Source organism: Vombatus ursinus, unplaced genomic scaffold, assembly GCF_900497805.2.
Source record: "Vombatus ursinus unplaced genomic scaffold, bare-nosed wombat genome assembly UNPS02001419.1, whole genome shotgun sequence".
Lineage (NCBI taxonomy): Eukaryota > Metazoa > Chordata > Mammalia > Diprotodontia > Vombatidae > Vombatus > Vombatus ursinus.
In genome coordinates, this window is record NW_020941197.1 from 6035790 (window position 1) to 6049769 (window position 13980).

The 13980-nt window shown below is 35.8% G+C and overlaps 1 protein-coding gene across 1 annotated transcript in view; it reads right to left on the reverse strand.

Annotated features, from left to right (window-relative positions):
- DCBLD2 (discoidin, CUB and LCCL domain containing 2) overlaps positions 1-13980 on the reverse strand; it is a 109081-nt gene that overhangs the window by 26906 nt on the left and 68195 nt on the right. The window contains exons 9-12 of the mRNA XM_027866404.1: positions 11035-11159; positions 3635-3785; positions 2301-2387; positions 2007-2132 (exon numbers count right to left, since the gene is read on the reverse strand). Of these exons, the coding sequence (XP_027722205.1) occupies positions 2007-2132; positions 2301-2387; positions 3635-3785; positions 11035-11159 (489 nt within the window). The remainder of the gene's footprint in view (positions 1-2006; positions 2133-2300; positions 2388-3634; positions 3786-11034; positions 11160-13980) is intronic.

Below are 13980 nucleotides of genomic sequence, written 5' to 3' on the forward strand. Positions count from 1 at the left end.
CAGTTGTTCTACCTATGAGATATTCAGACTTTCTTCTATTTTTAAACTTGTGATTTCTTTTATTTCTTGATATATCACAGTCATTAGCTTCCATCTGACTAATTCTAATTTTAGGGAATTATTTTCTTCAGTATTTTGTGTCCTTTTTTTTTTTTACTAAGCTGTTAATGCTCTTTTCATAATTTTCTTGCAAAATTCTTTTCTTTCCCCAATTTTTTCTCTACTCCTCTTACTTGGTTTAAAAATTTTTTTGCCCTTTTTTAAAAATCTCTTTCTCTAACTGGTCGAGCAAATCTTGTTAGACTTTTGTCCAATCTGCATCTTTTCTTGGGGACATTGCTTGTAGATTTTTCAAGTCACTGTCTTCTTCTGGGTTTGTGTCTTGACCTTCTTTGTCACCTTTTTATAGTCAGATCCTTCTACTGTTGTTGCTTTCTCATTTTTCCAGCCTATTTCTTGACTTTGTCCTTTATGTTGTGTAGGGTTCTGCTCACCTCTGGGTGGTGTCTGGCCTAAGCTTCTGTCTTTTATGTCCTTCTGCTGCTTTCACAACTCAATCTGGAGGCCTGGAAATTTTTTGGTGCTTCCAAAGTGGTGTAATCTGGGGATAGGCACAGTCACTGTCCTACTGGTCTGTGTTCTGGTCCTTACCTGGGTAGAGTTCCTGCTCCCTCATGACTGTGACCACTCCTTTCCACTCTGGAACTGTGACCCAGATCTGGGTAATGGATAACAGAGCTGCTGGATAGAACAGCTGCTCTGTTCTATCTCCTAATGCTAGTTCAGGAGATTTCTTTCTGTCCAGCTTTTCAGTCCCTGGGCACCGAGCTGCTCACTGCTACTGCTGTGGCCTCTACAAACTGTTGCACTCCCAGCTGGACCAGACCCCCAGTGTCTACAGATCTTCCTGTGTCTTCCTAAGCTGCTCTGAGACTGGAAACATGATTTACTGTGAATTTTTCTTGACATTCCCACTCAGAATTCAGTTTGGCAAGTTTTTTATGTCATTGTGAAAGGTTTTAGGGAAGCTCAAATGAAGTTGCTACCTCTCCCTCTTTTTAAATGATACTTTTACTGATAAAATCATATCCCTTTCTGATGCTGAACCCTTTGACAAAGCCAAGGAATTTGTTAGCAAGAACTTTCCTTTCTTGGTGTCCAGTAGCTGTGGCTGCTACAACCCCTACAGAAGCAGTTACTAGGCTATATCTCCACTGCTTCCCAGAATGATGGCTAAGAGCACAGGGCTGAAAGCATTGCTATTCCCAAGGTTCTTGGGTCCAGGCTCTTAGGCTGCCTCCATCAGCAACTGAGGGGAGATACGGTCCACGTGCGGGTGGTCTGACTTTCCTGGAACATGCTGCTTTTTGTCTTTCTCTCAGGATCCCTTTTGCTTCAGCAAGGCTGGCTTGTCTGCCCTGTGTGTGATAGATGGTTGGCAGTTGGTGGGGATGGCTGGCCTCTTCTCAACAAGAGTTGCTTCCATGGATGATGACTATGAGGGCTGGGCTAAAAGCAAATCTAATTGTCTGGGAGGTGCTACCACTTCCAGATTTCTGTACCAATCTGCCTCTCAGTGGCACTAGTCAGCAATTGTTGCTGGTGGTAATAAGCCCTTCTCCACAATGATAGAAAGCTAGGCTTACTACTATACTGTTAGTGGAATTATGAAATGATTCAACTATTCTAGAGAACAGTTTGGAATTATGCAAAAAAGTCACTAAACTATACATATACTTCATAAGTGCTCCCTCCAAAGTTACCAACTAGCTCTCAGTTGCTAATTATGATGTTTTTTCTTGACCTCACTGCAAGATTTGACATTGCTGACTAGCTTGTAGAGGGAGAAATAAGGGTAAAAATAAGGGCTCAAGCTTAGAATGTACCTGAAATACTACTGAAAACCCTGACTTTGAAGAAATAGTCCTATATACTATTATTTTTCATATATAAAGCTTTGAAAAAAATCATTTTCAGTGATTTTCAATGGTTTACAGAACATATACCTTTGGTTAAATTTGGAGTTACTGTAGTGTTTTTGATATCTGGGGTCACTGTTGTTTGATCAGTCTGCAGAGGGAAATTAATGCCATGCCGAGGTGGTGGTGGTCGATTGAATTTTGGAGCGCGACCTGGAGGAAAAAGTTTATTTCTTTTGATTACATAATTTCAAATGAATTAAAATTAAAATCATTTTGAAATAGCTTAAAAATTTTTACAATCTAATGCTCTTATTTCAAGAAAGACCAAGTCTCAATATAAGAAACTGCTAAAATCAATTACCTTTAAAATATACACACCTTTGGCTACATGTGAAGTGACTGTTGTGTTTCTTACATCATTGTTGCTCCGGGGAAATGGTGGCTGAGTTAGTTTTGGAGCACGACCTTGAAACAAGTTTTTTTAAAAATTAGCTTTTAGTTAAAAAATAAGGATTTTACAAGTCCTTAAAATGTTTTTAGGAGACTACTTCACGAATGTAAATTTAATACTCAAAGAGAAATTTAAAAGGATAAACAATATATTTTGCATTTACATATTATACAAATTATTTGCATAAAAAGCATAATGCATTTGCATTACACAAAAATTTTAAATTCCAAATTTCTAAACAGTGAAATATAATCTAGAGATCATTATTTTAGGGCTACCCATGACAAAGTGGGAAAGTGCATGAAAGCTGAATGCTCTGGATCTATGATTTCATTGTAGATGAAATCTAAAGTGTAGATTTCAACTTCCTCCCAAGTAAGCTGCCTACTGCCTCTACAAATGAAGATCAATTATAATCTTCAGAGAGTCCCTTGGGGAGATGAGAGGTCAAGTGACTTCCTCAGATCATACCACCAGTGTTTGTTAAAAGCAAGATCTGAGCCCAGGTTTTCCTGACTCTAATGTTAACTATGTTTCCACTATATCATAATCCCTCAGTTATTATTACCTGGAAAAAAATTAAGTTTCCAGGAGTTTCACATGTAAACTGTGATGCCTTTTTAAAACTTCATTTTAAATTCTAAGTTACCTGTCTTCTCCTATAAGGAAAATTTAATAACCAAAGGGAGAAAAAGAGTTCCCAACACTTTGAAAAATGCAGATTTCTAGTTAGCCCACTAATTGATCAGACAGTTCTCATACAGAGGTTTTAAGTTTACTAAGAATTTAATGAGCTTTTTGGTTAAGAAAACTTTTTCTGTATCAGACTTTCAAAAGCACAGGTGCAGATGGTAATGATACATGGAAAAAGTGGTTTAGTTTCTTCAAAACACATGAATTCTTTTGGGAACTTCAATTTCAACATTACAGACTAATGCTATATATGTAGGATGTAACTAAAAACAGAGAATGATCTAATTTTAAACTATATGCAAACATCAATTTCCTCACTTAAGATTCCACCTCCCACTTTATTCTATGGTCACTTATGACAATATTTGAAAACTAGGTATCTTGCCAAATAAACTGAAAGCTCATAGAACAAAATGATATAATTTTACATCCATTTAAGGTAATGTCATCATAACACTTCAAAATACAAACTACATTCCCTCCACTCTTTGGTAAGATTGGTCAAAACAAAAACAACAAAAAAATCAATTTAAATACACATACAGTTCAACCACATACTGCTCCTTACCTATAGGAATAAACTGACATCCAAGCAATTCCACTTTCATTGCAATTTTCTGCTGCCACTGTACGGGATTAATTCTAACAAAACGTGCTGTAATGGGTGGGATGAAGTTATTGCGTACATCCTGGTGGTAGTCTGTGTTTCCTTGAAATATCTAGGAAAAAAACAAAAATTTGTATTTTATATCAACAAGAACCAAATGGATTCCAAAGATCTGGTTTAATATGTATTACTTTTTTCTCTGTACCTTTACTGACAGCTAACTAACAACTAACAGTAACTAAACATGTGACAATAATTAAACATAATTTTTAAAATACACAGAGAATCAAAATATTCAGAACAGCCTTTCTGCAGTAGCAAAGAACTAGAAACCAAGAAGCTGCCCATTGACTGAGGAGGGCTAAACAAGTATGTCACAAAAACACTGGAATATTACAGATCCTTCACAAATGACAAATAGGAAGAATTCAGAGAAACATGAAAACATTTATATAAATTAAAGCAGAGTAAAGATGTAGAACCAGAAAATCAATATACATCATGATTCCAATAATGTAAATGAAAAGTCAAAATCAAAACTTAACACTGACTGGGCAATTATAATAACCAAGGTTGGTCCCCAACCAAAAAAAGATTAAAAATGATCCTCCCTTCTATGCAGATGTGGAAATCATGGCTGGGGAACATTGCTTGTACTATCAGACTCATTTAATATGCTAGTTAATTCTGTTGAACTGCTCCTCCCCCACCTTTTTATTCTTTGTTACAAAGGATAGTTCACTGGGTAGGAAAAGAGAGACATACAAGTTCAAAAATGAAAGCGATGCAAAACAAAAAATGAACAAAAATGTACTTCTTTAAACACTGAACGCTAATAATTGGAAAACTAGCAAGATGCTTGATAATTTTTTATATGGAATATGCATACTGTCTTCAAATGACTCAAGAAATTAATGAGACTTTTAGATTGGCAGCTTTAAAGATTCTAATTAGAGTGAGGAAGATGAAGTAAAAACACAAATGTGCTTACAATAGTAATTTATATGGATATAAATACATTAGTTTTAATTCTAAGTAACATAAAGAGTAAAAGTCATGGACAGAGGGAGGTTTGCTCATGTGCTTTTTTTTGTAATCCTTCAGTATGAATTAAGAAAACTAAAAGTGAGGGTTCACTCACATGTACTAGAAACATGTCTCCCCCTACAGGAAAACGACAATCAGGATAGCTTCCCAGTCAATTTTTTTTTTTAAGGTTTAACCAAAAGACAAATATTTATTTCAACATTAAAAATGATAAAGAACATATCTGACAAAACACAAAACCTATTTATATCAAAAACACTAAAAAACATTAGCTGCCAAATCTTATGAATCCTATCTCTACATCTCTCACTATTACACTTTCTTTCAACTCAACTCATTTCTAGTTAAACTGATCTTCTATAAGAGACCAAAAATAATAGCTAACATTTATATAATGCCTACTACATGCCAGGCACTACATTATTTACAATTATTATTATCTCATTTGATTTTCAAAATAACCCTGCAAAATAGGTGCTATTATCATCCCCATTTTAAAGATAAGGAAACCAAGGCAAAGAGGTTAAGTGACTTCCCAGGGTCACAGAGCTAGTATGTAGCTGAGGCTGGATTTGCACTCCACCTGGATGGTGTTATCAGGTAGTCTTAGAATGTAAATAGCCACTAATCTGTAGCAAAGGCAGTCTACAAGTAGCCTAAAGGAAAATTAGCTATTCAGGTGAGAATAAAGTTCTCGTTCTAACTGCACTTCTCAAAACTCACACATTCAACAGATAAAGAATGATAAAAATATCATTAACTACAGATTCCATGAAGTCAAATAAACAAATTACAATACTCAGATTTCTTGAGATGCTAAACAAGGAAGTGGAATAGCAGCCTAAAATCAATATGATACATACTTTGTTTCAAAAAACACTGGTGAGCCATAGAACAGAGGATGACAAACAAAATAATAAAGGGTTCTAAATTATGTCATGAGAACTGAATTGGGCGTGTTTAACTTGTAGAAGAGAGGATGTAGGAGGGACGTGAGAGCTGTCCAAAGAATCTGAAGGACCATGATCATGTTTAAGGAAATCAACTTTACTCGGCTTGGCTCTGGAGGGCAGAACCAGGAAGGTGCAGAAGGAAGATTTAGGTTACCTGATGAAAGAAAAACTTCCTAACAGCTATCTCAAAATAAAATGTACTGCCTCACTACAGATCTTCGAGCAAAAGCTAGAAAATGAATTCTTGTGCATTTTGTATGATCTTATTTAGATACGGGATATCTGATATCAATCAATCAATAAATCAACTAGGATTTATTAAGCACCAACAGGCTGCCAGGCATAGTGTTAGGCCCTAGAGATACAAAGGTAAAAGAGAAGCAGTCCCTTCCCTTAAAAAACTTACAGTCTAAAAGGAAAAACAACCTGCACATACAGAGTTGTATTTGAAACACTATAAAACAGACAGAAGGGAAGAAGGGAAGTTAAGTTCTAGCATCTGGGGCAACTAAGAAAGAGCTGCATAGCAGGTAGCATTTAAGCTAGGTACTGAAGGAAACCAGTGAATCCAAGAGGTGGAAGCAAGGCAGGAAAGCATCCAACAACCAGATGAAACAAATGCTCCAAATCACTAATACCTAGTGATGCAAATTAAGCAACTGAGGTTCTACCTCACAGCCATCAAATCAGCAGAGGTGACAACAGGAGAAAATGACAAACACTGAAGGAGCTTCAGGAAAATAGGTAAACCACACTGCTTTTGGTGGAGCTGGGAATTGGTCCAGTCATTCTGGAAAGCAATCTGGAACTACATCCAAAAAAGTCACTAAACCGTGCATATCCTTGACCCAACAACACCACTACTAGGCCTGTTCTTCAAATAGATCAAAGAGAGAGGAAAGAAACCCATGTGTACAAACATACCTACTGCAGCTTTTCATAATAGTCCTAAACCACTTATCAGGGAATGGATAAACAAATCATGGTAAATGAATGTAATGGAATATTACTTAAAGAAACCATGAAATGGACAGTTTTAGAGGAAATTGGGAAGACCTCAATGAACTGAAGAAGAGTGAAGTGCAAACTAAGGAAAATTAAATTTGAAAGACTTTAGAACTCGAATGATGATTGCAATGGAAAAAATCACCATTCCCCGAAGCCTGAATGTGCAGGCTTCACAGAATATTTAGTGCTGCTCCCTTCCTGCCAGAGAAGGGCTAAATGAGACATAATTAGACATGGCCAATGTGGGAATCTGTTTTGTTATAAAGGTTTTTTTTTTTCCCCAAAACTCTTCAATTGGGGAGGGAAGATGAGGGAAAGAAGTGGGAAGGACAGATAATAAATGTTTGCTAAAATAAATAATTAAATAAAATCTTAAGGAAGGTGATATAAAAATCGAAGATTTAAAAAAAAAAAACCGATGCAGCAGTTGAGGCATGAGAGGATAAGGACAATCACTCACAGAATCATAGAATTTGAGAGCTGGAAGTGACCCAAAAGGAATTTCCTCTAAAATATACCTGAAAAATGGATCATCCAACCATTGATGAATCAGGACATATTTTTATGAGCAGAATTCAGCTTGTGTACACATTTGTGCGCCAAACATTTATCTTAAAGTAAGCCATTTGGAAAGCATTTTTACCATAAAAACAACGTTACATATGATTGAGTGCTTTTACTGACTAGCCTGGAAACCTATTTGCCCAGGATTTGGTTAATTTATAGTACTAATAGTACTGGAGTAACTAATCAAAATTTATGACAATATTTCTAAGAGCTCTGATCAAACACTCCCTCCATTTTGGTGGTAGAAGGCAATAAAGTTAGGAAATTTGAATACTCTTTGAATTTAGTTTAAATTTGAATTTAAATTTGAATATAGTTGGGGGCAGGTAGGTGGTGCAGTGGATAGAGCTCCAACCCAGGGGTCAAGAGGACCACAGTTCAATTTGACCACAGATACTTGACACTTACTAGTTGTGTGACCCTGGGCAAGTCACTTAACCCCATTGCCTAGCTAAAAACAAAACAAAACGAAAATAAAATAAATAAATTTGAATATAGACATAGTCACTATTGCTTAGTTGGCATATCCATTTTCAAGGAAGGGGGACAGTTTATCAGAAAGTGGCAATGAGGTAAAAGCAAAAGGCATCAATAAAACCTACTTTTAAGGAAAAAAAAGTATCATACTGGTTTTTTTTAAACAATAGTAAGAGAAAAATACATTTAGAAGTTCAACCTGGGTGACCAAGAACATGACTCTTGGTATGTCAGCCTTGGGAACAGAAATTCCTCTACGTTCAAATCTCTTCTATTTACTTCTTATAATATTTACAATTTTAAAACAATTTCTATGTTCTGGAGCAGGATTTGCAGATAGAAAAATCAAAAAGGAAATGTGTACAGGGATAGGAACAGGCAATCTAGAGAAGAAAGTGAAGAATGGAGAAAAAGGCTCTAGCAACAAGGGTAAGGTGAGTGAATAGGAGTAATAAGGCACTGAGTGAATAACAGTAATGTGTGCAGAGAGGTATGAGGGCAATGGAAGAAAAGTAGCCAGGATAAAGGTATGACGAAGATTGGAGGAAAGGTGGAATGTAGTGGCAGAATAGAAGAACACTGCTAATAATGGGACCCTGTCCCCAATAATTTCTCCTGGGGTTGAAAAAGAAGTGCAGCTGAGGAATAGGAACCATGTTGAGGAACAGCAGGTACATTCATATAAGGAGGTGTGTTAAATTAATAAAGGACTTTTAATAATATATATAATAAAGAATTATGAGACTTATATGTGAAACACATACACACATGCAGACATAAGAAAGAAAATATTCTCAGACTCAATCTTATAAATCCCAAAAAACCTTAGAAGTCACTTGAGTGGAAAACCTTGAACTAGAATTATTCTCTTTGTGCAACACAACTGTCTGATACAAGGTGATATGGTAAAAGTTCATGAGTCTATAGAGATAGACTAAATGTGGAATAAATGAGATAACTGAAATAGGAGAAGTAGTACAACAGAAAATATTAGAATGAGTATCAGATGTTAGTATGAGTTACCAAAAGATGCAAAAAAATCTTAAAATAATAATATAAGCTAGGTAGTCATTCAGTTTCGAATATCTTATACAGGCAGCAAGGTGGCAGCAGTGGATAGAGAGCTGGGCTGGAAGACAGGAAGACCTGAGTTCAAATCCAGCCTCAGACACTTACTAGCTGTGTGACCTTGGAGAAGTCACTTAACTCATTTGCCTCCATTTCCTCATGAGGATAAGCACCTACCTCTACCAGGGCTGCTGTGAGGATGAAAAGAAATACTATTGCATACTGAACTGCCTATTTAGACATCTCAAACTGTCTGTCTCACAGACATCTCAAACTCAACATGTCCAAAACTGAACTCTCTATTAAAACCTTTCCTTCCTTTTTTTCACTTCCCTATTACTTTTGGTGGTACCATCACCCTCCCAGTTTGCAAGATTTACAACCTAGGTGTCATCCTGGACTCCTCATACTCTTGTCCCCTAAATCAATGATTTACCAAGTCCTATCAATTCAAACTTCTTAACATCTCCAGTATATGCTTCCTTTTCTACTAGCACTGCCCCTACCCCAATACAGGCCCTCATCACCTCAGGTCTAGGCTATTGCAATAGTCTCCTGGCTGGTCTCCCTACCTCCAGTCTCTCCTCACTTCAATCTATTCTTAATCATCAAACTGATTTTCCTACGGTATAGGCCTGATCATGTCACCCCTCCACCAGTCCTTAACTTCAGTGGCTCCTTAGTACCTCTAGGGTCAAATATAAAATCCTCTGCTTGGCATTCAAAGTCCTTCACAACCTGGTCCCTTCCTACCTTTCCAGTCTTCTTATGCCTTCCTCTTCTCCATCTGCTTTCCTACAATTCAGTGACACTGACCTCCCTGCTGTTCCTTGAAAGGGATACTTTAACCTAACTCAAAGTATTTTCACAGGCTGACCTCCAAAGCCTGGAACTTTCATTCTTCATCTCAATATGCTGGTTTCTATGGCTTCCTTCAAGTCTCTAAGTCTCACTTTCAGCAAGATGTCTTTCCAGGCCTCTTTAATATCAGTGCCTTCCCTCTGTGATTACCTCCATAACCTATAATCTAATATCCTGTAATATACCCTATCCTATTCTATATCATATCCTACAGTTGTTTGCATGTTGTTTCCTCCATTAGCCTGTTAACTCCTTGACAGCAGGGACTACTTTTTATATCCCCAGTACTCAGCACAATGCCTGGCACATAGTAGATGATTAATAAATGCTTTATCATTCTGTAAACAGGCTTTGGTTTCCAATTACCTTAAAAGATCTGTGAATACATTCTGTATAATGCTATGAATTAGTTAATTAAACAAAAAGGAATATTAATCATTCTTTTAATGGAGTCAAACTCCTATTTTCTCTCTACTAGTGATAAGAAATATAATGGAGTTTTTTTGTAATACTCCTCTAACCTGTAGAATTAATCTTAATATAACAAAGTAATTAATCTTAATATGATAAAGCAAGAGGCCAACTATTTTCACAGACAGATAACTATATACTGGAAAGGAGTTATGGATTTGGAGCTATATAAGACTTGGGTTTGAATCGTACCTCTGCCACATAACATCCCTGGGACTGTAGGCGACTCACTTAACCTCTCTGGGCCCCCAGTTCTAAATCTATAATAGTAAGCCAGAAAATTACGGTGTCAATTACTCATGGGTTTTATTTTCTAAAAAATATAATTATAAAGGCTTATTCTATGATAAATTCAACTAATATTTGGTCAACTATTTTAAAAATGGTAAGAAAAATTCAGATATGTAAACACATAAATGAATCAAAACAACACTTTTAAATTTAAAATTTTGATCACAACTTTAGTCTTCAATCTACAGAATGATTTCAAAATCCCTATGTACTACCATTAGTCATTTTCAATACAGGTCTACATGAACTTTTATCTCATCCTATATTAGACAATTATGTAACCCAAAGAAAATAAACATTACTTAACATTTTGTAACTTGATCGTATCAAGTTGGTAAAGGCCAAGGATTAATACTTTACCCAAAATAACCAGAAGAGGGAGATATGAGACAACATTCTCTTTAACTCACTGACTTTATTTTTAATTATGTATGTAGACTACACTGATCTAGATTTTCACTTGTACCAGCTTACTGAAATAACATTCTTGAAAAGGAAAAAATTAATCTAACACGTCATTTAGAAAGATGCCCTAGACTCTCAATGTATGTTCCATTTCTGAATACTGTATTTACTTTGTAAACATATCCATAATAGAGTAAATAGTAATAGTTTTACCTTATCCTGTTCAATACCAGGTTCTCTATACACTGTCCATTTCTGTGCATCATCACTATATAGAATTCTATAGGCAGACACATAGTAGTTGTGTTCTATCATGGTGGATCCAGTGGTTATAATGCCTGTGAACATTAAGGTTTATTGTCATAAATGCCCCACTTCCAATGACTGAAGTATTCCAGCATTAACAAATGATCAAGTCTTCTCCTACTTCTTATGTTTTATAAACATTTGCATCTGAGATAAAATGAGTAGTTTTAACATAAAAACTTAAATATCCTTGAATTCCTTTCTTCAATGGAGGCAGGAAAAAAATCGGGGCTGATAACAAGCTTGTGTGTGTGTGTGTGTGTGTGTGTGTGTGTGTGTGTGTGTGTGTGTGTGTTTATGGGGAGGGAAAAGGTTTGTTTTGGCATGATTTAAGCAGAATTATGAAATATATCTCAATTATGATATCACTCACTATTTAAGAATAAATAATAAAATTTAACAGATGTGATCATTCAACTGATTTCTTGATAGCCTTAAGCATCAAAGCAAAATAAATCCATTTCTCCTTTAACTAAATTTTCTTGAACCAGTCCAATTCAATTATTTCTGACAGAGAATCTTTACAAAGTAACAATATTTGCTGACAAAATTAAGACAAATGGAAAATACTTTCCAGTTCTTTTCCATTCCTCCAACATATACTTTAACAGTTTAAGAGATTATCATTTTAGAGTTGTAACAGAACATAGGGTTAAAAAGCAGTTAAAATACTTCAAAAAGAAATGGACAGTAAAACAATATCAATTCTACCATTCTTTAATAAAATTCTAAGAATTTTAGTGTTGGCTGAGGAAAGGTTAAAACCCTATCACTTAGTTGCCAGTGTGCTAATTTCAACTGAACCTCTTTCTTACACCAAACCACAATATTAGATTTGGAAGAGACCTTAGAAGTAACTTAATCTAACCTCACCTATACTGGTTTTTGAGAGAAGACTGAAGTGGAAAGAGACCTTGATTTGAAGTCAGAAGACCTGGGCATAAATTCCAGCTCTGATGTTTACTGGCTGACCTTGGATAAGCTACTTTGCTTGGATCAGGGGTATCAAGAACCCCTTTGGCAGTCTGGTGAATCTTCTTAAATGAATAAAATAAAACATGTGAGTTTCAAATGGAAATCAAATAAATATTAAAAATAACAAGTTTACAGGTTCTACATTAAGAACCCTGGACTACAGAATCTCTAAGGTCTTCTCTGCCTCAAAAATCTCATGCCTAGCACAATTCTAGCACATAGTAAGCAATTTAAAAATGCTTGTTACCTTATCTATCTACACCTCTGCTTGAACATTTCCAATAATGGAAAAGTCACTTTACCTTACAAACAACAGCCCATTCCATCTGGAGAGCTGTTAGAAGCTGTTTAAAAACCAAGTTTAAAAATCCCACCTCCCCCAACCATTGGTCTTAGCTCCTATCATCTAGAACAGTGGTAAGAAACCTGCAGCCTCGAGGCCACATGTGGTCCTCGCGGTTAAGTGTGGCCCTTTGATTGAATCCAAACTTCACAGAACAAATCCCCTTAATAAAAGGATTTGTTCTGTAAAATTTGGAACTTAGTCAAAAGGCTGCACCCGAGGCCCTAGAAAGCTATATGTAGTCTCAGGGCCACAGGCTCCCCACCCCTGCTCTATAACAATACAGGACAAGTTTACTCCCCTCTTCCCCATAGGAGCCTTTCAATATGATGACATCAATCATGTCCTCTCTACTCCAAGGGTTCTCTTTTTCTAGTTAAACATCTCCTCTTATGGGTCTGATCATCCTGGAAATCACTTTAGAACGATATCCAAAATAAGTCACTAAACTGTGTATACCTTTTGACCTGGTGATACACCACTAGGTCTACTAAATATCCTAAAGAGATCAGTGAGGAGATGGCCAAAAATACACAAAAAAATTTATATGAGCTCTTACTTTAATACCAAAGAACTAGAAATCAAGGGGATGCCTATCACTTGAGGAATAGCTGAACAAATTATGGTACATGAATAAAATAAATCTATTCTATAATTAACATATGCTATAAGAAATGATGAAAGGGATGATACAGTTTCAGAGAAACCTGGGAGACTTTTATGAGCTGATGAAGGGTGAAGTGAGCTGAACCAGGACATTAATGTACATAGGAACACAATAACAAAAATATGATAAAGACGGATAACTTTGAAATACTTAAGAACTCTGATCACACTAAACATCATTCCAGCAGACCAGTGATGAAGCATGCTGACTACATCCTGACAGAGGTAACGGACTAAGGATATAGAATGAGACAAATACTTTTTGGACACAACCAGTGCAGGAATTTATTTTGCTTGACTACATAGATTTGTTATAAGTTTTTTTCTTTTTTTCCAAATGGGTCATAAGGACAGAAAATTAATTTTTGTTAAAGTAAAATTTAATTTAAAAAATTTTTAATACATACTTTAAAAAACATTATCCACAGGGGCAGCTAGGTGGTGCAGTGGATACAGCACCGGCCCTGAAGTCAGTAGGACCTGAGGTTAAATCTGACCTCAGACCAAACACTTAACACTTACTAGTTGTGTGACCCTGGGCAAGTCACTTAACCCCAACTGCCTAAAAATAAAAATCTTTTTTTAAAAAATCATTTAAAAAAACCCATCATCCACAATAAAGATAAATGGCTTGATATACAATTTTTTCTGTTGTTTTTTGTATATGCAATGTTTGTGATTACTAATTTATAGTACATTAATATTTTTTACACACATACACACAAAAAAACAAACACTGGCTCTTTAACTACTGTACATATAAATGATTTCTTGATCCTTTATCAATCTGGTTTCCTCTCCAGATACTCTTCAATTTGTCAGTAATTATTAAAATGTGGTTCCCAATATTCAAAACATATGCTCCAGTT